A 15,312-nucleotide genomic window follows, 5' to 3' on the forward strand; every position below is an offset into this window, starting at 1 on the left:
GTGTGCGTGTGTGTGTGTGTGTGTGTGTGTGTGTGTGTGTGTCTGTGTTCGTGTCTGTGTGTGTATGTGTCTGTGTGCATGTGCATGTGCATGTGTGTGTGTGTGTGTGTGTGTGTGTGTGTGGTGCAGCTGAAGCAGTGACAGTGAGGCAGGGCTGTTGGTTTCCTTTCATGTCCAGTCTGTCTGTGCTGCGTCTGCCTGGGTGTCTGACGCTGCAGCCTCCTTTCATCAGACTCACTCTGGAACATTCTAACAGTATATTAAGACAGACAGAGCCCAGGGGGAGGGGCCACAGGGGGAGGAGCTACAGGCTAATAAGACCCTTCAGTACAGTTACCTTAACCAGGGTCACCACAACAGCCCAGTCTGTCAGAGTCCAGTCCACTTTGACCCCCCAGGACCACCGTACCTCCACAAACACAGAAGGACCAGTGGGATTCAATAGACCCCCAAAGACCTGAACCCCCCCCCCCCCCCCCCCCCCCCACACACACACACACACACACACACACACACCAAAACCACCCACTGATACAAACTGTTTAATACCTGCTGATCCACTAATCCTGTCAATACATGGAAATAATGTGTAAAATATAGTTTGACCTTAGTTCATAGGATAACATCAAAAACTTGTAAAAGGACAATAAAATGAGCAAAATACTTAAAAAAAATGAACCAAAAACCTGGAAATATGACATTAAAGTGAACAAGTCCTTCTAAAGTGAAGAGAAAATGAGCAAAATACTTGAAAATTTTGCAGAATTCATCATTTCATAACCCTCAAAAACCAAAATCATCCACTGATGGAACTGTTTAATACCTGCTGATCCACTAATCCTATTAATATATGGAAATAATGGGTGTAAAATACAGTTCTTCAAATATGATCCATTTGGACATTCAGAGGCTCCGTGGTTACCATGGAAACACCGTCCTCTTCTCTGTTCATCCCTGATCTGAACCATTTGGACCTTCTTTTAAACTGTTACCAACTTTTACCAACGTTTAGTCTGTTTAAACACTCTCTTAGTTTGGTTTTACTTTACTTTAGTCTCGTTTAACTGTCTTTAAGTCTGGTTTAACAATCAAATAGTTCGGCTTTACAATCTTTTTGACTTGTTTTACCAAATTTTAGTCTGTTTTAACCATTTTTTAGTTAGTTTTACTGTCTTTTATGCTGGTTTTACCATCTTTTAGTCTATTTAAACCATCTCTTAGTTTGGTTTTTACTTTACTTTAGTCGAGTTTAAACATTCTTTAGCTGGGTTTAGCCTGTTTTGTTGTTTGTTTTTATTACCTTTTAGTTAATTTGAGCCACTTTTAAGCTCTTGTAAAGGTTTTTACCAGTGCTTAGTCTATTTAAACTATCTCTTAGTTTGGTTTTACTTTACTTTAGTCTAATTTAACCGTATTCAAGTCTGGTTTCATGATCAAATAGTTTTGTTTTACAATCTTTTTGACTCGTTTTACCAAATTTTAGTCTGTTTTAACCATTTTTTAGTTAGTTTTACTGTCTTTTATACTGCTTTTACCATCTTTTAGTCTATTTAAACTATCTCCTAGTTTGGTTTTACTTTACTGTAGTTTAGTTTAACATCCTTTAGTTGGGTTTAGCCATTTTTCTCATTTGGTTTTATTATCTTTTAGTTTATTAACTGTTTTAACAGTCGTTTAGTTTTACTGTGTTTGAGACTTTTTTTTTTTTTTTTTTACCATCTGTCAGTCTATTTAAACCATCTGTTAGTTTGGTTTTCCTTTATTTTAGTTTAAATGTGTCCTTTAATCTGGACCACACGTCCCTTTTCCACTTAAACACAGTCCAGTCTTTATGCTCTCACTTGTTATTCCTAATTTTTTTTCTGATTCTTCTCACTGGTAAGAGTTTTTTGTTTTTTTTAAGGTGACTCAGCTGTTTTTCGTCCTAAACCCTTCATTTCTCTTCATTTGGTGTGAATACTAATCCTTCCATTATTAAACATCATGGTTTTTCTTTCTTCCTGCTCGATGATGGTTCAACTCTATCCTTTAATAATGTGTTTTAACCCAGTTTGAGTGGTTTCATCTGCGTAGTTGTTTTCTTTGCTGGATGCAGGACAACGACATGACCCTTCTGAAACAGACTTACATCTTTTCTTCTTTAGAATCTACATCAGTTTGAGTTAAAGAACCCGTTTCCATCTGACGCCCGTTCATCACCGCAGTAATCATCCAATGGACGGATCTGAACTATTCGCTTAGTTAAACCCAGGTGCAGACTTTCCTTTTTCCTGCTGATTTGACAGTTCGCAGCAGTTGGAAAGCTTTGGCTCGTATCTTTCCTGATTAGAAGCTCATGTAAACACATTTATATCAGATCAGATGTGTCCATGATGACGGTTCAACTGAAATCTGATTCAAAAACCTCTGGACGGCAGCGTCTCCATCGATGACGGTTCCACAAACCAACCCTAGTGGTTGTGAGTGTCATCGGGCTGTAGTCAGAACACATCTGCACTGGGCCCAAGGTTCTTCTCTCCTGAACCCATTTTAACGGCACAAATTTCCCCAGAGATTCAAATGGAGAGTTTTTTTTTTTTTTTTTTTGCTTAAATTAACTTGTTTTTGATCATGTCATAGTTTGCGATACTGTGTTGCAGATAAACGTTAATTTTAGTCGATATTTAGTCAATATAATGTATATTATTATGGACAGAGGCAGGGGGCAGCTGTGGCCCAGATGGCTGGAGAGTTGGCTTGTGACTGAAGAGTCGCCAGTTCAATTCCCCGGACTGGCGGAGAGTTGTTGGCTGATGTGCCCTTGAGCAAGACACTCAACACCCTCCCACCCACTCCCCAGGCACCTGACATGCTCCTGCCCCCAGCATGAAGCAAGGTTCTAATAGTTTTGGATTTTTCATTATAGTTTTGTTTTATTTAGTTTTGACTTTTTTTTTTTTCTCTAATTCAGTTCGTTTTAATTCATTTTTAGAGCAGGTTTGATAGTTTTTATTATTTTTTGTTTTTTCTAAATGCTTAATTTTAGTTTAGTTTTAGTTTTGTCGTCTCTTTTCTCTTCTTCTCTGTCGTCATATTCAAATAAATCCCAGACAGGACTCTGCTGCTTTCTCCCAACTTTAGTCTCCATGTTTCCAGGTAGAGTGGGGACCAGAAGACGACTGGAAACCACAAGTGAACACAAGTGACGGACCCTTAAATATCAGATGGTGCCAGCAGAGAAAATTGTTTGAAGGAAATCAGTCACTTTTGTATCAATCCAATACTGACAAAGACGAAAACAAAGGGAATTTTATCCATAATTTTTATACGTTTTAGTTAGTTTTGTAAGCACAAAATACAGTTTCAGTTAGTTATCGTTTTTTCTGTTAATTATAGTTTTTATTTATTTCAGTTAACGAAAATGTTTTTACAATTCTAGTTTTAATCATTTCGTTAGTTTTCGTTAACGATAATAACCTTGGCATACGGTGTATTTGATGCATGATCTAGTGGTGGGTTAAGGGCAGGTGTGTGGTGCATGTTTACATATGTGACAAACTACTGACAAATAAATAAAGAAGAAGAAGAAAGATATGTACAGTCAGTCCAACTTGGATTTACAAGGCTGACAATTAATACTGAACAAACTGAAACTATGAATTATGAAAGAGCTGCAGCATCTGAAACTGACCACAATGAACATTTGACACATAAACAGAACCACAGTGCTGCAGTTTCACAACCACAGTTTGTCTGCTATGGATTAGGACTGGCTCTGTCAACTCAACATATGATTTTTATTGTTTTGTTTTAATCAATTACTAGAAATTTCAGGCGACCTCATTTGAATTCCAGGTGACCCCACGGTTGAAAAACACTGGTGTATGGTGTTTCACCCCCTCAGCCTGGAATACACTTCAATCAGAGCTGAAAACACTTCATTCTAGGGACGTAATGATATGAAAATTTCATATCACAGTTATTACCTCGGCCAAGGAGGCCGGTGTCTGTCTGTCTGTCTGTCTGTCTGTCTGTCTGTCTGTCTGTTTCTGTGCAAGATAACTCAAAAGTTATGGACGGATTTGGATGAAAATTTCAGGAAATGTTGATACTGGCACAAGGAACAAAGTATTAAATTTTGGTGGTGATGGGGGGGGACTGGTCTGCCTTGGCGGAGGTCTGCGCTATCCGAGTGCTTTTGTCATTGTGACTAAATGATCACCGTTATCATTATCGGGGTATTGTTGAAATGTGCTAAAAATGTTCAAGAAGTACTGATACACAACCTGAAATAATATAACCAAGTTGTATTTAGAAAAAAACAAAACAAACAAAAAAAACTAATAAAATAATAGGCACAATGTGTACTTTCTGTTGCAGAAACATTCAAATATTAACATGTAAACATCAAACATACACATGTGCATTACAAATGGAACCGTATGGACACTGTTGGACCATTTTCCAGATCAAGTTTGAGTTGTTTTAGTTTCTTTTTCATAGATGGATAAATACTCTATCTCGCTCTCTCTTTCTTTGTCTTTCAAAGTGCGATAATCAAACATGGTTATCATGATAATTAGAATTTAAACGGTAATACTACCCGTCGGGAATTTTACTGCAGTTTTTCGTTATACCGGAAATCATTACATCCCTACCTCATTCTAAGCTTTTGTTTCCGTCTTACAAACAGAACAGTGAAAGTCTATTAGACAGAGCCTGTGTTTTTAAAATGCTGTTGACCTCAGCTAAATCACACTATAAAAACTGTCAGTCTTTTCTGTTTTTACTATGTTATTGCCTGTTTTATTTTATTGTTATGGCCTGTGTTTTAAACCTGTGTTGGCGTGTGCTGCTGACCTCTGGGTCGCTCTTGGAACAGATCTGCACCTCAGTGGGACTCAATCTGCTTAAATAAAGGTTTAATCAGAACAATAAACTCCTTCTCTTATGTCAGCTGAGAACCCACCATCTCTTCTTCTACAGGATTCACTCCTTATTTAAGGTGTAAATGCTGCGCAGTTTGTCGGTGCAGATGAATCGTGGACATGAGGCCTTTTTTCTGGTAATTATGTCCCTGGGTGGTTTTATCTAAAAGGACAGAGCGGAGGTGTGGGGGCAGACGAGGCCTGGGGGCGTCTGCTGCACACATCAGAGGGGTTGGCGGTGGGCGGGGCCTGTGGGCACGTGTGTTTCATACCTGTGCGTGTCTCTCCTGCAGGATCGTTCGTTTCCCGTGGCAGATGGGTGAGGAAAAGGTCCGGCGCGTCTTTCGGGAAGCGCTGAAGATCTGGAGCGACGTGACCCCGCTGACCTTCACCGAGGTCCACAGTGGGAAGGCCGACATCCGCATCGACTTCATCAGGTGGGAGGAGCTTCTCTGAAAAACATGTGAAACATTATTAAAAACATCACCAACAGCAGGGGATGCACCAATCAGATCTAATTATTCACTCTAACCTTCATTTAACCTTTATTCAGGCTTCGCCGCACGGTGTTGTCATCAGTTCTGTCGTCCGTCTGTATAAAAACTTTGGCGTGGACTGAAGGCCGAGGGTTTTTTCAACTGTGCTCACGTTCTGTTACTGTGGCTGTTTTCAGTTGGGCTGTGTATCGGCAAGAATCTGGCAATACGATACAAATCACAATACTAGGACCATGATACGATATATCACGATACTGTTAAAGACGCAATATTTTTGGTTTGTTTTGTTCCTTCTTCTAAGACATTATTTCCTGGAAAATTTGAATTATACCAGAAATATGCACAAATGCTAAACACACTTTTATTTGATCAGAGCTGGATTTAATACTGTATCACAAAACTTTCCTCTGTAAAAACTTTTTTTTTTTTTTACAGATAAATAAAAATAAAATTACAAGTACAAAACACACACACAAATAAATAAATAAATAAAATCATGTTTTACAGACATTATGGTTTAAGATCCTGCTTAAATGTTCATATTCTATTAGTTGTGAATAGAATGCATAGTGTTCAGTCCCTGAATCATCCAACATCAGAACATTATTTTTGTCCAATCCCAATAAAGGAACTAACGTCTGCCTCTCAGACAGAAAAAAGTGCTTTTAGGATGATTGAAATAATGATTATTTAACAAAACAGTGTTATCACTTTAAAAAAACTACATGTATGACCTGCAATATCACAATACTACTTTTTTAGTACAAATAACAGAGTAAAATACCCATGTGAATATAGAAATAAAAGAGTAAAATACCCATGTGAGTATAGAAATAAAAGAGTAAAATACCCATGTGAATATAGAAATAAAAGATCTTGCAGGAGTCTCCAAAAACATATTAAAAAACAAAAACATGAACCTCCGCTATATCTCCATTTGAATAAATACCTAAAAATATCGATACAGTACTTTTCAATATCGATACGGTATCGTGAAATGAAATATCACGACATATTGCAGAACCGATATTTTCTTACACCCCTAGTTTTCAGTCTAAAAACACAGCTAAGCTAACTGAGCTAAGCTAATGGAGCTAAGCTAACGGAGCTAAGCTAACAGCTATAATGTAAACTATCAGCTGATTATAAGGCACAGTGTTATTTTGAGCTATTGTTAAAATAAGCGTCCACAAGTTTTAGTTTCTGAATAAAACTTGATAATTCCATAATACAGATGTGAAAACGATGAACTTTATACTTTATTCAGTGACAATGCATATTAATCAACAGTCAAGATTATCGCAGAAGCTAATTTCCATCTTCAGTCTCTTGTCCTGTTTTTTTTTTTGTTTTGTTTTGGGTTTTTTTTTATAAATTCCAGGGGCTTTTCCATGGAGTAGCTTTAACACCAGGATAGAATCTGCAGATTTAATCATGTTTTCCCAGCTCAATAATTCATGTTTAAGAAAAGGTAAAGTCCTGTAGTCGGTCATAGACACCAACTCCCAGGATTCCAGAGCAGAGCTCATTCTATCAACGTCAGCATCTGAACATGTGACTGTAGTTGGATTTATCAGACCTCACTGATCACAGAAGGATGTCGTTTAAGGTTTTTCCTCCTCAGTTTCACTGTTTCAGTTCTAAATGTAGTCATCAGAGGTAGGAGACAGAGGTCTAGTGTCTGTGGGAAACAGTTTAGACTGATCTACGCCACAGAGATGAACACAAGAGATAAAGGAGGAAGAAAAACCAAACATCAGCTCCACAGATAACAAACAGATCTGACATGACTTCACTTTTAATCAGGATTCTGATTTGTGTTTATAGTTCAGCTCAGATCACTGCCTTTGTTTGTCTTTTTTTTTTTTTCATAAATGACTGCAGAGCTCGTCTGATCACCGCTGTAAAATATGAGCGATGACGTCAACCAACGGCATAAAAACGCAGGAAACATGGGAACGATGTGAAAATGAGGAACATTTAAGTGATTAAACATGTACTGAGTTCCTCACATGCAGAGAAATGAATCAGACGACAAATAAATCCTGCAGCTGAAGCATGAATGAGTGAAAAATGGAAAACATTTGTGGTTATTTTAGGACTGAGTGGAGAGGAAAACCGTTAACCCTCTGTTACCCCCCCCCCCCCCCCCCCCCCCCCCCCACACACACACACACACACACACACACACAGATGTCCTTCACTGGAAAAAAACTAAATCTGACCAAGTGTATTTTTGTCATTTCTAGTCCAGATATCTCATCAGACTTAAAATCAGACAGAATCACCTACAGAGGAACTTTACAGTGAGATAGAAGAACTGATTTATAGACAACAGATCTGGAAAATCTGATTTCAAGAAATCTGACCAAGATCAGTTTCACTTGTTACATTGGCAGATTTTTTTTTGCCTGAATTTAAAAAAAAAAAAATCTTGAATTAAGCAAAAAAATCTTGAATTAAGCAAAAAAAAAAATCCTTGAATTAAGCAAAAAAAAAATCTTTAATTAATCCAAAAAAATCTTGTATTAAGACAAAAAAGCTTGAATTAAGCAAAAAAAAAAAAAAAAAAATCTTCAATTAAGAACAATAAAATCTCAAATTAAGCAAAAAATAAATAAATCTTGAATTAAGCAAAAAAAAAAAAAATTCAAATAAAGCCAAAGAAATCTTGAATCAAGCCAAAAAAATCTAAAATTAAGCCAAAAAAATCTGGAATTAAGCCAAAAAACCTTGAACTAAGAAAAAAAAATCTTGAATTAAGAAAAAAACATCTTGAATTAAGTAAAAAATAAATAAATCTTGAATTAACCAAAAAAAAAAAATCTAGAATTAAGCAAAAAAAAAACCAAAAAAAAAATCTGCCAGTGGAACAGATGAAAATGATCTTGGTCAGATTTGCTGAACTCAGATTTTCCAGATCTATTGTCTATAAATCAGTTCTTAAAGCTATACCGTATGATGTGGCATTTTTACACTTTTCTTTTGTCATCTTAAAATGCTCCTAATAAGTGTGTGTCAAACTAAAATGGAAAAGAAATCCACCAGGTATTGAAACTCAAAAATGTTTAATTCTCATATATTTATATTAAAAGTCTGACCAATCATTTTAGTCGGTCTGAATGAAATAATTGGCCGAACCTGACTGAGCCTCCTGTCAATCATCCATTACGGCCGTCCAGCATCCGATCCATAATCTCCGTCTCACATCCGACATGTGTCCCTCTGAATCTGACGCTTCACTGACGCTGCTTCTCCTGTCACTGACCACAGTCTACTGACCACTGACCACAGTCTACTGACCACTGACCACAGTCTACTGTCTAGGATGTGTTTGGATAGAACTGACATGCACATGTGGAAGGGAAGAAACGGATTTATGAACAGAAACGACAACTGAGGGGAACAAACAGGAGTCTGATGAATGAAGGATGGAGATAAAAGTCCAGAAGTCAGCTGTACTGGACTGAACAGGTCTGCATAAAGCTCAGCTTTTCTGACGGTGGGACTCATACATGTGCATGTACATGGTGTCACACATGTAAGATGATGTAGGATGATAATTGTATGGACTATGGAACCTCAAATGTCCACGGAAAATTTGCGGAGGCCACGCGTTCACAGTGCGCGCGCCCATCCCCTGGGCACTGCAGTGAAGACACTGACCCAGTACTGCACAGACCAGGTCTACTGATGGAACAGGTCTACTGATGGACCAGGTCTACTGATGGAACAGGTCTACTGATGGAACAGGTCTACTGATGGACCAGGTCTACTGATGGAACAGGTCTACTGATGGAACAGGTCTACTGATGGAACAGGAGCCGCGGGCCCGCGGCAGGTGGATGATGTATCTGATTACTGATGGAGGGGTCCGCGGACACGCCAAAACGGACCGGACCTCCGCCTCTGCTTCCTCCTCCGTTTCCATCGCGCATCAGATGAGAGGAGGAGAGAGGAGGAGGAGCCTCAGAGCTCAGGCAGAGGGAAGGGGGCGGGGCTTTGGAGGGAGGCGGGTTGTTCATGTTCAAACTTTTACAAAGTGCTGTGAGAAATGCCACATCAGTAGGTAGAGCTTTAATTCCATTCTCATTTCTAGTCCAAATACCTGATCAGACTTAAAATCAGACAGAATCACCTACAGAGGAACTTTACAGTGAGACAGAAGAACTGATTTATAGACAACAGATCTGGAAAATCTGATTTACACTAATCTGAACAAGATCATTTTCACTTGTTCCAGTGGCAGATTTTTTTGCTTAATTCAAGATTATTATTATTTTTGCTTATTTCTTACTCCAGTTCTTATTGGAACTCAGTTGAACTCATGGATCAGGTGTTGTGGTTGAATTCACATGGGCAGTTTTTTCATTTTCCATTTTTATTTAACGGACCTGTAGGTACTGGCACGGAGACAACCTCCCCTTCGACGGCCCCGGTGGGATCCTCGCTCACGCCTTCTTCCCCAAAACCCACCGTCAGGGCGACATCCACTTCGACTACGATGAGTCCTGGACCCTGGGAAACCACATGGGTGAGGAAAGAGGAAAAACACCATCTATCATCCATTTGTACACGTTTATAATCAATAGGAAATGTGTCACTGGATACCAGGAAAAGAAAACAGGAGGATCAAAGTAAATAGGAGCATAGATCTGCGATGTCCATATGTGTGATTTATGTTCAACATGGACCACCTGGAATACTTTGAGGTCAGATGTAGTTAACTCCAACTGAGAGATATTCGACCTCCCAGCACTAGTCTGGAACGCAGCGTTAATGTCTGGGCTGGCCTGGGAACGCCTCAAAATTTTATATTTCCAAATTTTCATCAAAATTTCTCAAATTTGTGAACAAACTTTGTAAACATTGCCCTAAAGAAGATACATATAAAACTTAAAATGAATCCAACCAGTAGTTTCAGAGAAGATGATGTTGAAATTTAGACATTGGTGACCGTGAGTTTGACCCTTCTAGGTCACTGGAGGTCAAAGGTCATGGACCTAGACTAGACCTAGACCATGGAACTAGACTGATATCTGGAACCGTTTACATGTTATAAACCAGGGCTGTCAAACTCATTTTCATCTGGGGGCCACATTCAGCCCGATTTAATCTGAAGTGGACCAGACCAGTACGATAACAGCATGATAGGCAATAAATAGACAAGTTCAAATTGTTTTAATGCAAAAAATAACATTCAGTTATGCCAATATTTACATTTACAACAAACAAACAAAAAGGATGTGAATAACCTGAAAAAAATGGAATTTGTTAAGAAATATAAGTACAATTTTATCAATATTCTGCCTGGACTTATCATTTATACATATGCATTACAGATCTGAACTACAAAGGCACAAAACATTTAATAACAGGCAGAATACTGTTAAAATTCCACTTCATTTTCTTTAGACATTTCAGATTGTTCATATTTGTTCAGGTTATTCACATTTTATTGTTAAAGGACAGTTTGTTCATGTAAACATTTTCATAATTGAATGTTTTTTGCACTAAATCAAGAGAAAAAATTGGAACAGAAAAAAAAGATTGGAACCTTAGGTGGACCGCATTTGGCCCCTGGGCCGCATGTTTGAGACCCCTGATTTAGAATATTTCAAAAATTCTTCAAAAATTCAAAATCTAAATTTCTGTTTGTTTGTTTACGACTGACTGGCTGGGGGAGAGGGGGGATTGTGGGAGAAAAAGGAAAAGTTGTTCCTTCAACATGGACGTCTTACTAATGTGTGTTCTTTCCAATTTAGTGCAAGATGCAACGTGTTCGGCTCTGTGTTAGGGCTGTGGACTAATTGTGATGTCCTTGATTTATTTTATTTTTTTAAAAATGTGATTTGTGAACTTTTGAAGGACTCAATAAAAATAAAAATTTTTAAAAATCTAAATTTCTCTAAACTGTGAATAAACTTTGTCGACATTTTCCCAAAGAAGAAACAGATAAGATTTGAAATGAATCCAAACAGTAGCTTCGTCAGAGAAGATGTTAATGATAATACTGCGACGGCTCCAGCTTTCTAAGAACAGTCCAGAGCTGTGAAAGTGTTTGGATGTGTTCAGACTCGGTTTAAGTTCATGACTCAGTGGTTAGAAGTGTTTAGACTCTGTTTAATACGGCAGAGTCTGGGCTGTGGTCCAGGTTCGGCATCACCATCACCAGTAAAACAAACAGATACATGTGTCACTGAAGGAGGTGTGGCTTCATGTGAGGCTTCTGTCCCGCCCCCTAACCCCCCCCCAGGCACAGACCTTCTGCAGGTCGCCGCCCATGAGTTCGGGCACGTCCTGGGCCTGCAGCACTCCCGTGAGCCGGGGGCCATCATGTCGGCCTACTACTCCTTCTCCTACCCGCTGAGGCTGAGCGAGGACGACAAGCAGGGCATCCAGTACCTGTACGGAGCTCACCCACAGGCCCCGCCCTCGACCCCGCCCCCCACCAACACCGAGACCAATGAAATCATCACCAGTGTGAGTGGAATCATTACGTTCATGCTGCCTTCATGTACAGTGGGAATGATGGTAAATACTAGCTTAAATTGCACACGAATGTCATATTTTTAACAGAACTGGGAAAAAATGTGATGAAATAACCTTTGACCTTTGTAACATGGCAGAGAGCAACAAATAAATACAGGATTCTGGATGGTATGAAAAGATGAATTCTCCTCATTTTTCAAGTATTTAACTAATTTTCTCCTCAAGTAAATAAGTCCATTCCACCCTGTCAAAAGCTTTCTCAGCATCTAATGATAACAAAGCTGTGATTGGCGCCCCCCTCTGGTCGTGTAGAATATTATTTAATACCTTTTTCACATTATAGAAGCCCTGTCTGATAATTATAAACCCATTCTGGTCTTCTTTTATGAGTCCTGGTTTTAGAGTTTCTAGTCCTTCTGCCAGAATTTTACAAAATATTTTTGAATCTGAATTTAAAAGGTTAATTAGTCTCATGCTTTCCCGTTTATTATTCTGTTTACCTGGTTTGGGGAGTAGCGTAAATATGAAAAATTACATCCACTAACAGCATTAACATACAGATTTTTTTAAAAAAGGAGGAAAATTGGAATGTGTGGGAAAACGGAATATTTTTGTCTGATTTTTTTTGTTTTTTTCATTGGGGTTTTTTCAAATACAAGTACATTTCAAACACAGTACAATGAAATGCATATATATATATATATATATATATATATATATATATATATATATATACATATATAAAAAAAACCCCACATTTTTAACCCATCAATAATGAAATTAAAAATAAAAAATCTTCCATGTCTCTCTCACCGACTGCACTCTGCTGCTCTCTGCCCCGCCCATTTCCACCCCTCCACCTCAGCCAACACAGACCTTTACTCTAATGTGTTCTAGACCAATAGAAAGAACCCAGTCTCAGCTAAATGATGCCGTTTGTATTTTGTCGACAGTGTAAACAGTTCAGGAGTTTAAATGACGGTGGATGAAAAACTGTGTCAGCAGAGACACGATCGTCTTAAAAGGGTTAAACCTGTTAAAACTGAGTTTCATTTGAACGCTTTAAATGAATAGGCAGATTTGTCTACTATTAGGCTAATTTTTTTTCTTTTCTTTTTTTCTTTATTTTTTAATTTTTTTTTATATTTGACCTTTTTTGTTCTAAAGGGTTAACCCTGTTAAAGCTGAGTTTCATTTAAAAGCTTAAGTCAAATGGTCATGTGAGAAGTGACTAAAGCGCTCTGACAGCTGTTCTCAGATTAAAGGTGGAGTATTTCCCTTGTGCGGTGATGACGGAGCATAAATTAGAGTTAACCGGACAAACCCCAGTGGAGGTCTGTGGACAGACCAGGGACAGATCAGAACCAAATCTACATGTGGTTTTTTTCTTTTTGTGGTTTGGGTATCTACCAGAACAATGTGAATATATCTGAGCCGTGTCCTTGAAGAGGCAGCGGTTTATGTGGTTCTAACAAAAAAAAACAAAAACACCCCAAATGTATTTGAGTGTATAAGTCAGTGTGACAGGGGCAGGTCTGGGACGAAGCCACATCAGAGAAGGGCATCATTCTGATCTGAACATGATGAATGAGGGTCAGAGAAAACGACCCCCAGTTCTCCGCAAAGAGGCTCCGCTTCACATCAGTCTGCTCAAACCAAGCCTTTAACTCACACTCACAGTAAAAGTCTGCCTGTGGATGTGGCAGCGCACTGGAGCCTTCTGCTTCATTTTTGGATCTTCAAGGATAATACAAAGGGTCCTTAACACTTCATCTGCTCCAACATGAGGCACTGGGGCAGCAGTGGCATGGATGGCTGCAGAGGCGGCTGATGGCCGATGGGTCGCCGGTTCAATTCCCTGGACTGGCGGAGATGTTGTGCCCTTGAGCAAGGCACTTAACCCCCCATTTGCTCCCCAGGCACCTGATAAAGCGAACCCGCTGCTCGTTGTCTGCAGTGTGTGTGATGCATGTATGGATGAACTAGTGATGGGTTCAAGGCAGAGGACACTTCAGTGTGGTGCACGTTTACGGACAAAAGAAAGAGTCATCAACTTCAGTAAAAAGCCCAAAAACTTTTAGAGACACTGTGAAAGAGTTGTACACTGTATGACATTCACCTTTATATATATATATATATATATATACACACAGTACAGGCCAAAAGTTTGGACACACCTTCTCATTCTTCGCATTTTCTTTATTTTCATGACTATTTTCATTGTAGATTCTCACTGAAGGCATCAAAACTATGAATGAACACATGTGGAATTATGTACTTAACAAAAAAGTGTGAAATAACTGAAAACATCTCTTATATTCTAGTTTCTTCAAAGTATCCACCCTTAGCTCTGATGACTGCTTTGCACACTCTTGGCATTCTCTTGATGAGCTTCCAGAGGTAGTCACCTGAAATGGTTTCCACTTCATAGCTGTGCCTTGTCAGGGTTACTTAGTGGAATTTCTTGCCTTATTGATGGGGTTGGGACCATCAGTTGTGTTGTGCAGAAGTCAGGTTGATGCACAGCTGACAGCCCTATTGGACAACTGTTAGAATGCATATTATGGCGAGAACCAATCAGCTAAGTAAAGACAAACGAGTGGCCATCATTACTTTAAGAAATGAAGGTCAGTCAGTCTAGAAAATTTCAAAAACTTTGAATGTGTCCCCAAGTGCAGTCGCAAAAACCATCAAGCGCTCCAACGAAACTGGCTCACATGAGGACCGCCCCAGGAAAGGAAGACCAAGAGTCACCTCTGATGCTGAAGATAAGTTCATCTGAGTCACCAGCCTCAGAAATCGCAAATTAACAGCAGCTCAGATTAGAGACCAGATGAATACCACACAGAGCTCTAGCAGCAGACACATCTCTACAACAACTGTTAAGAGGAGACTGCGTGAATCAGGCCTTCATGGTCAAACAGCTGCTAGGAAACCACTGCTCAGGAGAGGCAACAAACACAAGAGATTTATTTGGGCCAAGAAACCCAAGGAATGGACATTAGACCAGTGGAAATCTGTGCTTTGGTCTGATGAGTCCAAATTTCAGATCTTTGGATCCAACCGCCGTGTCTTTGTGCGACGCAGAAAAGGTGAACGGATGGATGCTACATGCCTGGTTCCCACCGTGAAGCATGGAGGGGGAGGTGTGATGGTGTGGGGGTGCTTTGCTGGTGACGCTGTTGGGGATTTATTCAAGATTGAAGGCAACCTGAATCAGCATGGCTACCACAGCATCCTGAAGTGACATGCCATTCCATCCGGTCTGCGTTTAGTTGGACCATCATTTATGTTTCAACAGGACAATGACCCCAAACACACCTCCAGGCTGTGTGAGGGATATTTGACCAAGAAGGAGAGTGATGGAGTGCTGCGCCAGATGACCTGGCCTCCACAGTCACCGGACCTGAACCCAA

The 15,312-nt window shown here is 39.3% G+C and overlaps 1 protein-coding gene across 1 annotated transcript in view; it reads left to right on the forward strand.

Moving 5' to 3' along the window:
• LOC115425888 (stromelysin-3-like) overlaps positions 1–15,312 on the forward strand; it is a 57,335-nt gene that overhangs the window by 35,993 nt on the left and 6,030 nt on the right. Inside the window, exons 3-5 of the mRNA XM_030143741.1 lie at positions 5,201–5,344; positions 9,805–9,938; positions 11,661–11,887. Coding sequence (XP_029999601.1) covers positions 5,201–5,344; positions 9,805–9,938; positions 11,661–11,887 — 505 coding nt within the window. The remainder of the gene's footprint in view (positions 1–5,200; positions 5,345–9,804; positions 9,939–11,660; positions 11,888–15,312) is intronic.

Source organism: Sphaeramia orbicularis, chromosome 9, assembly GCF_902148855.1.
Source record: "Sphaeramia orbicularis chromosome 9, fSphaOr1.1, whole genome shotgun sequence".
In the NCBI taxonomy this organism is placed as follows: Eukaryota; Metazoa; Chordata; class Actinopteri; order Kurtiformes; family Apogonidae; genus Sphaeramia; species Sphaeramia orbicularis.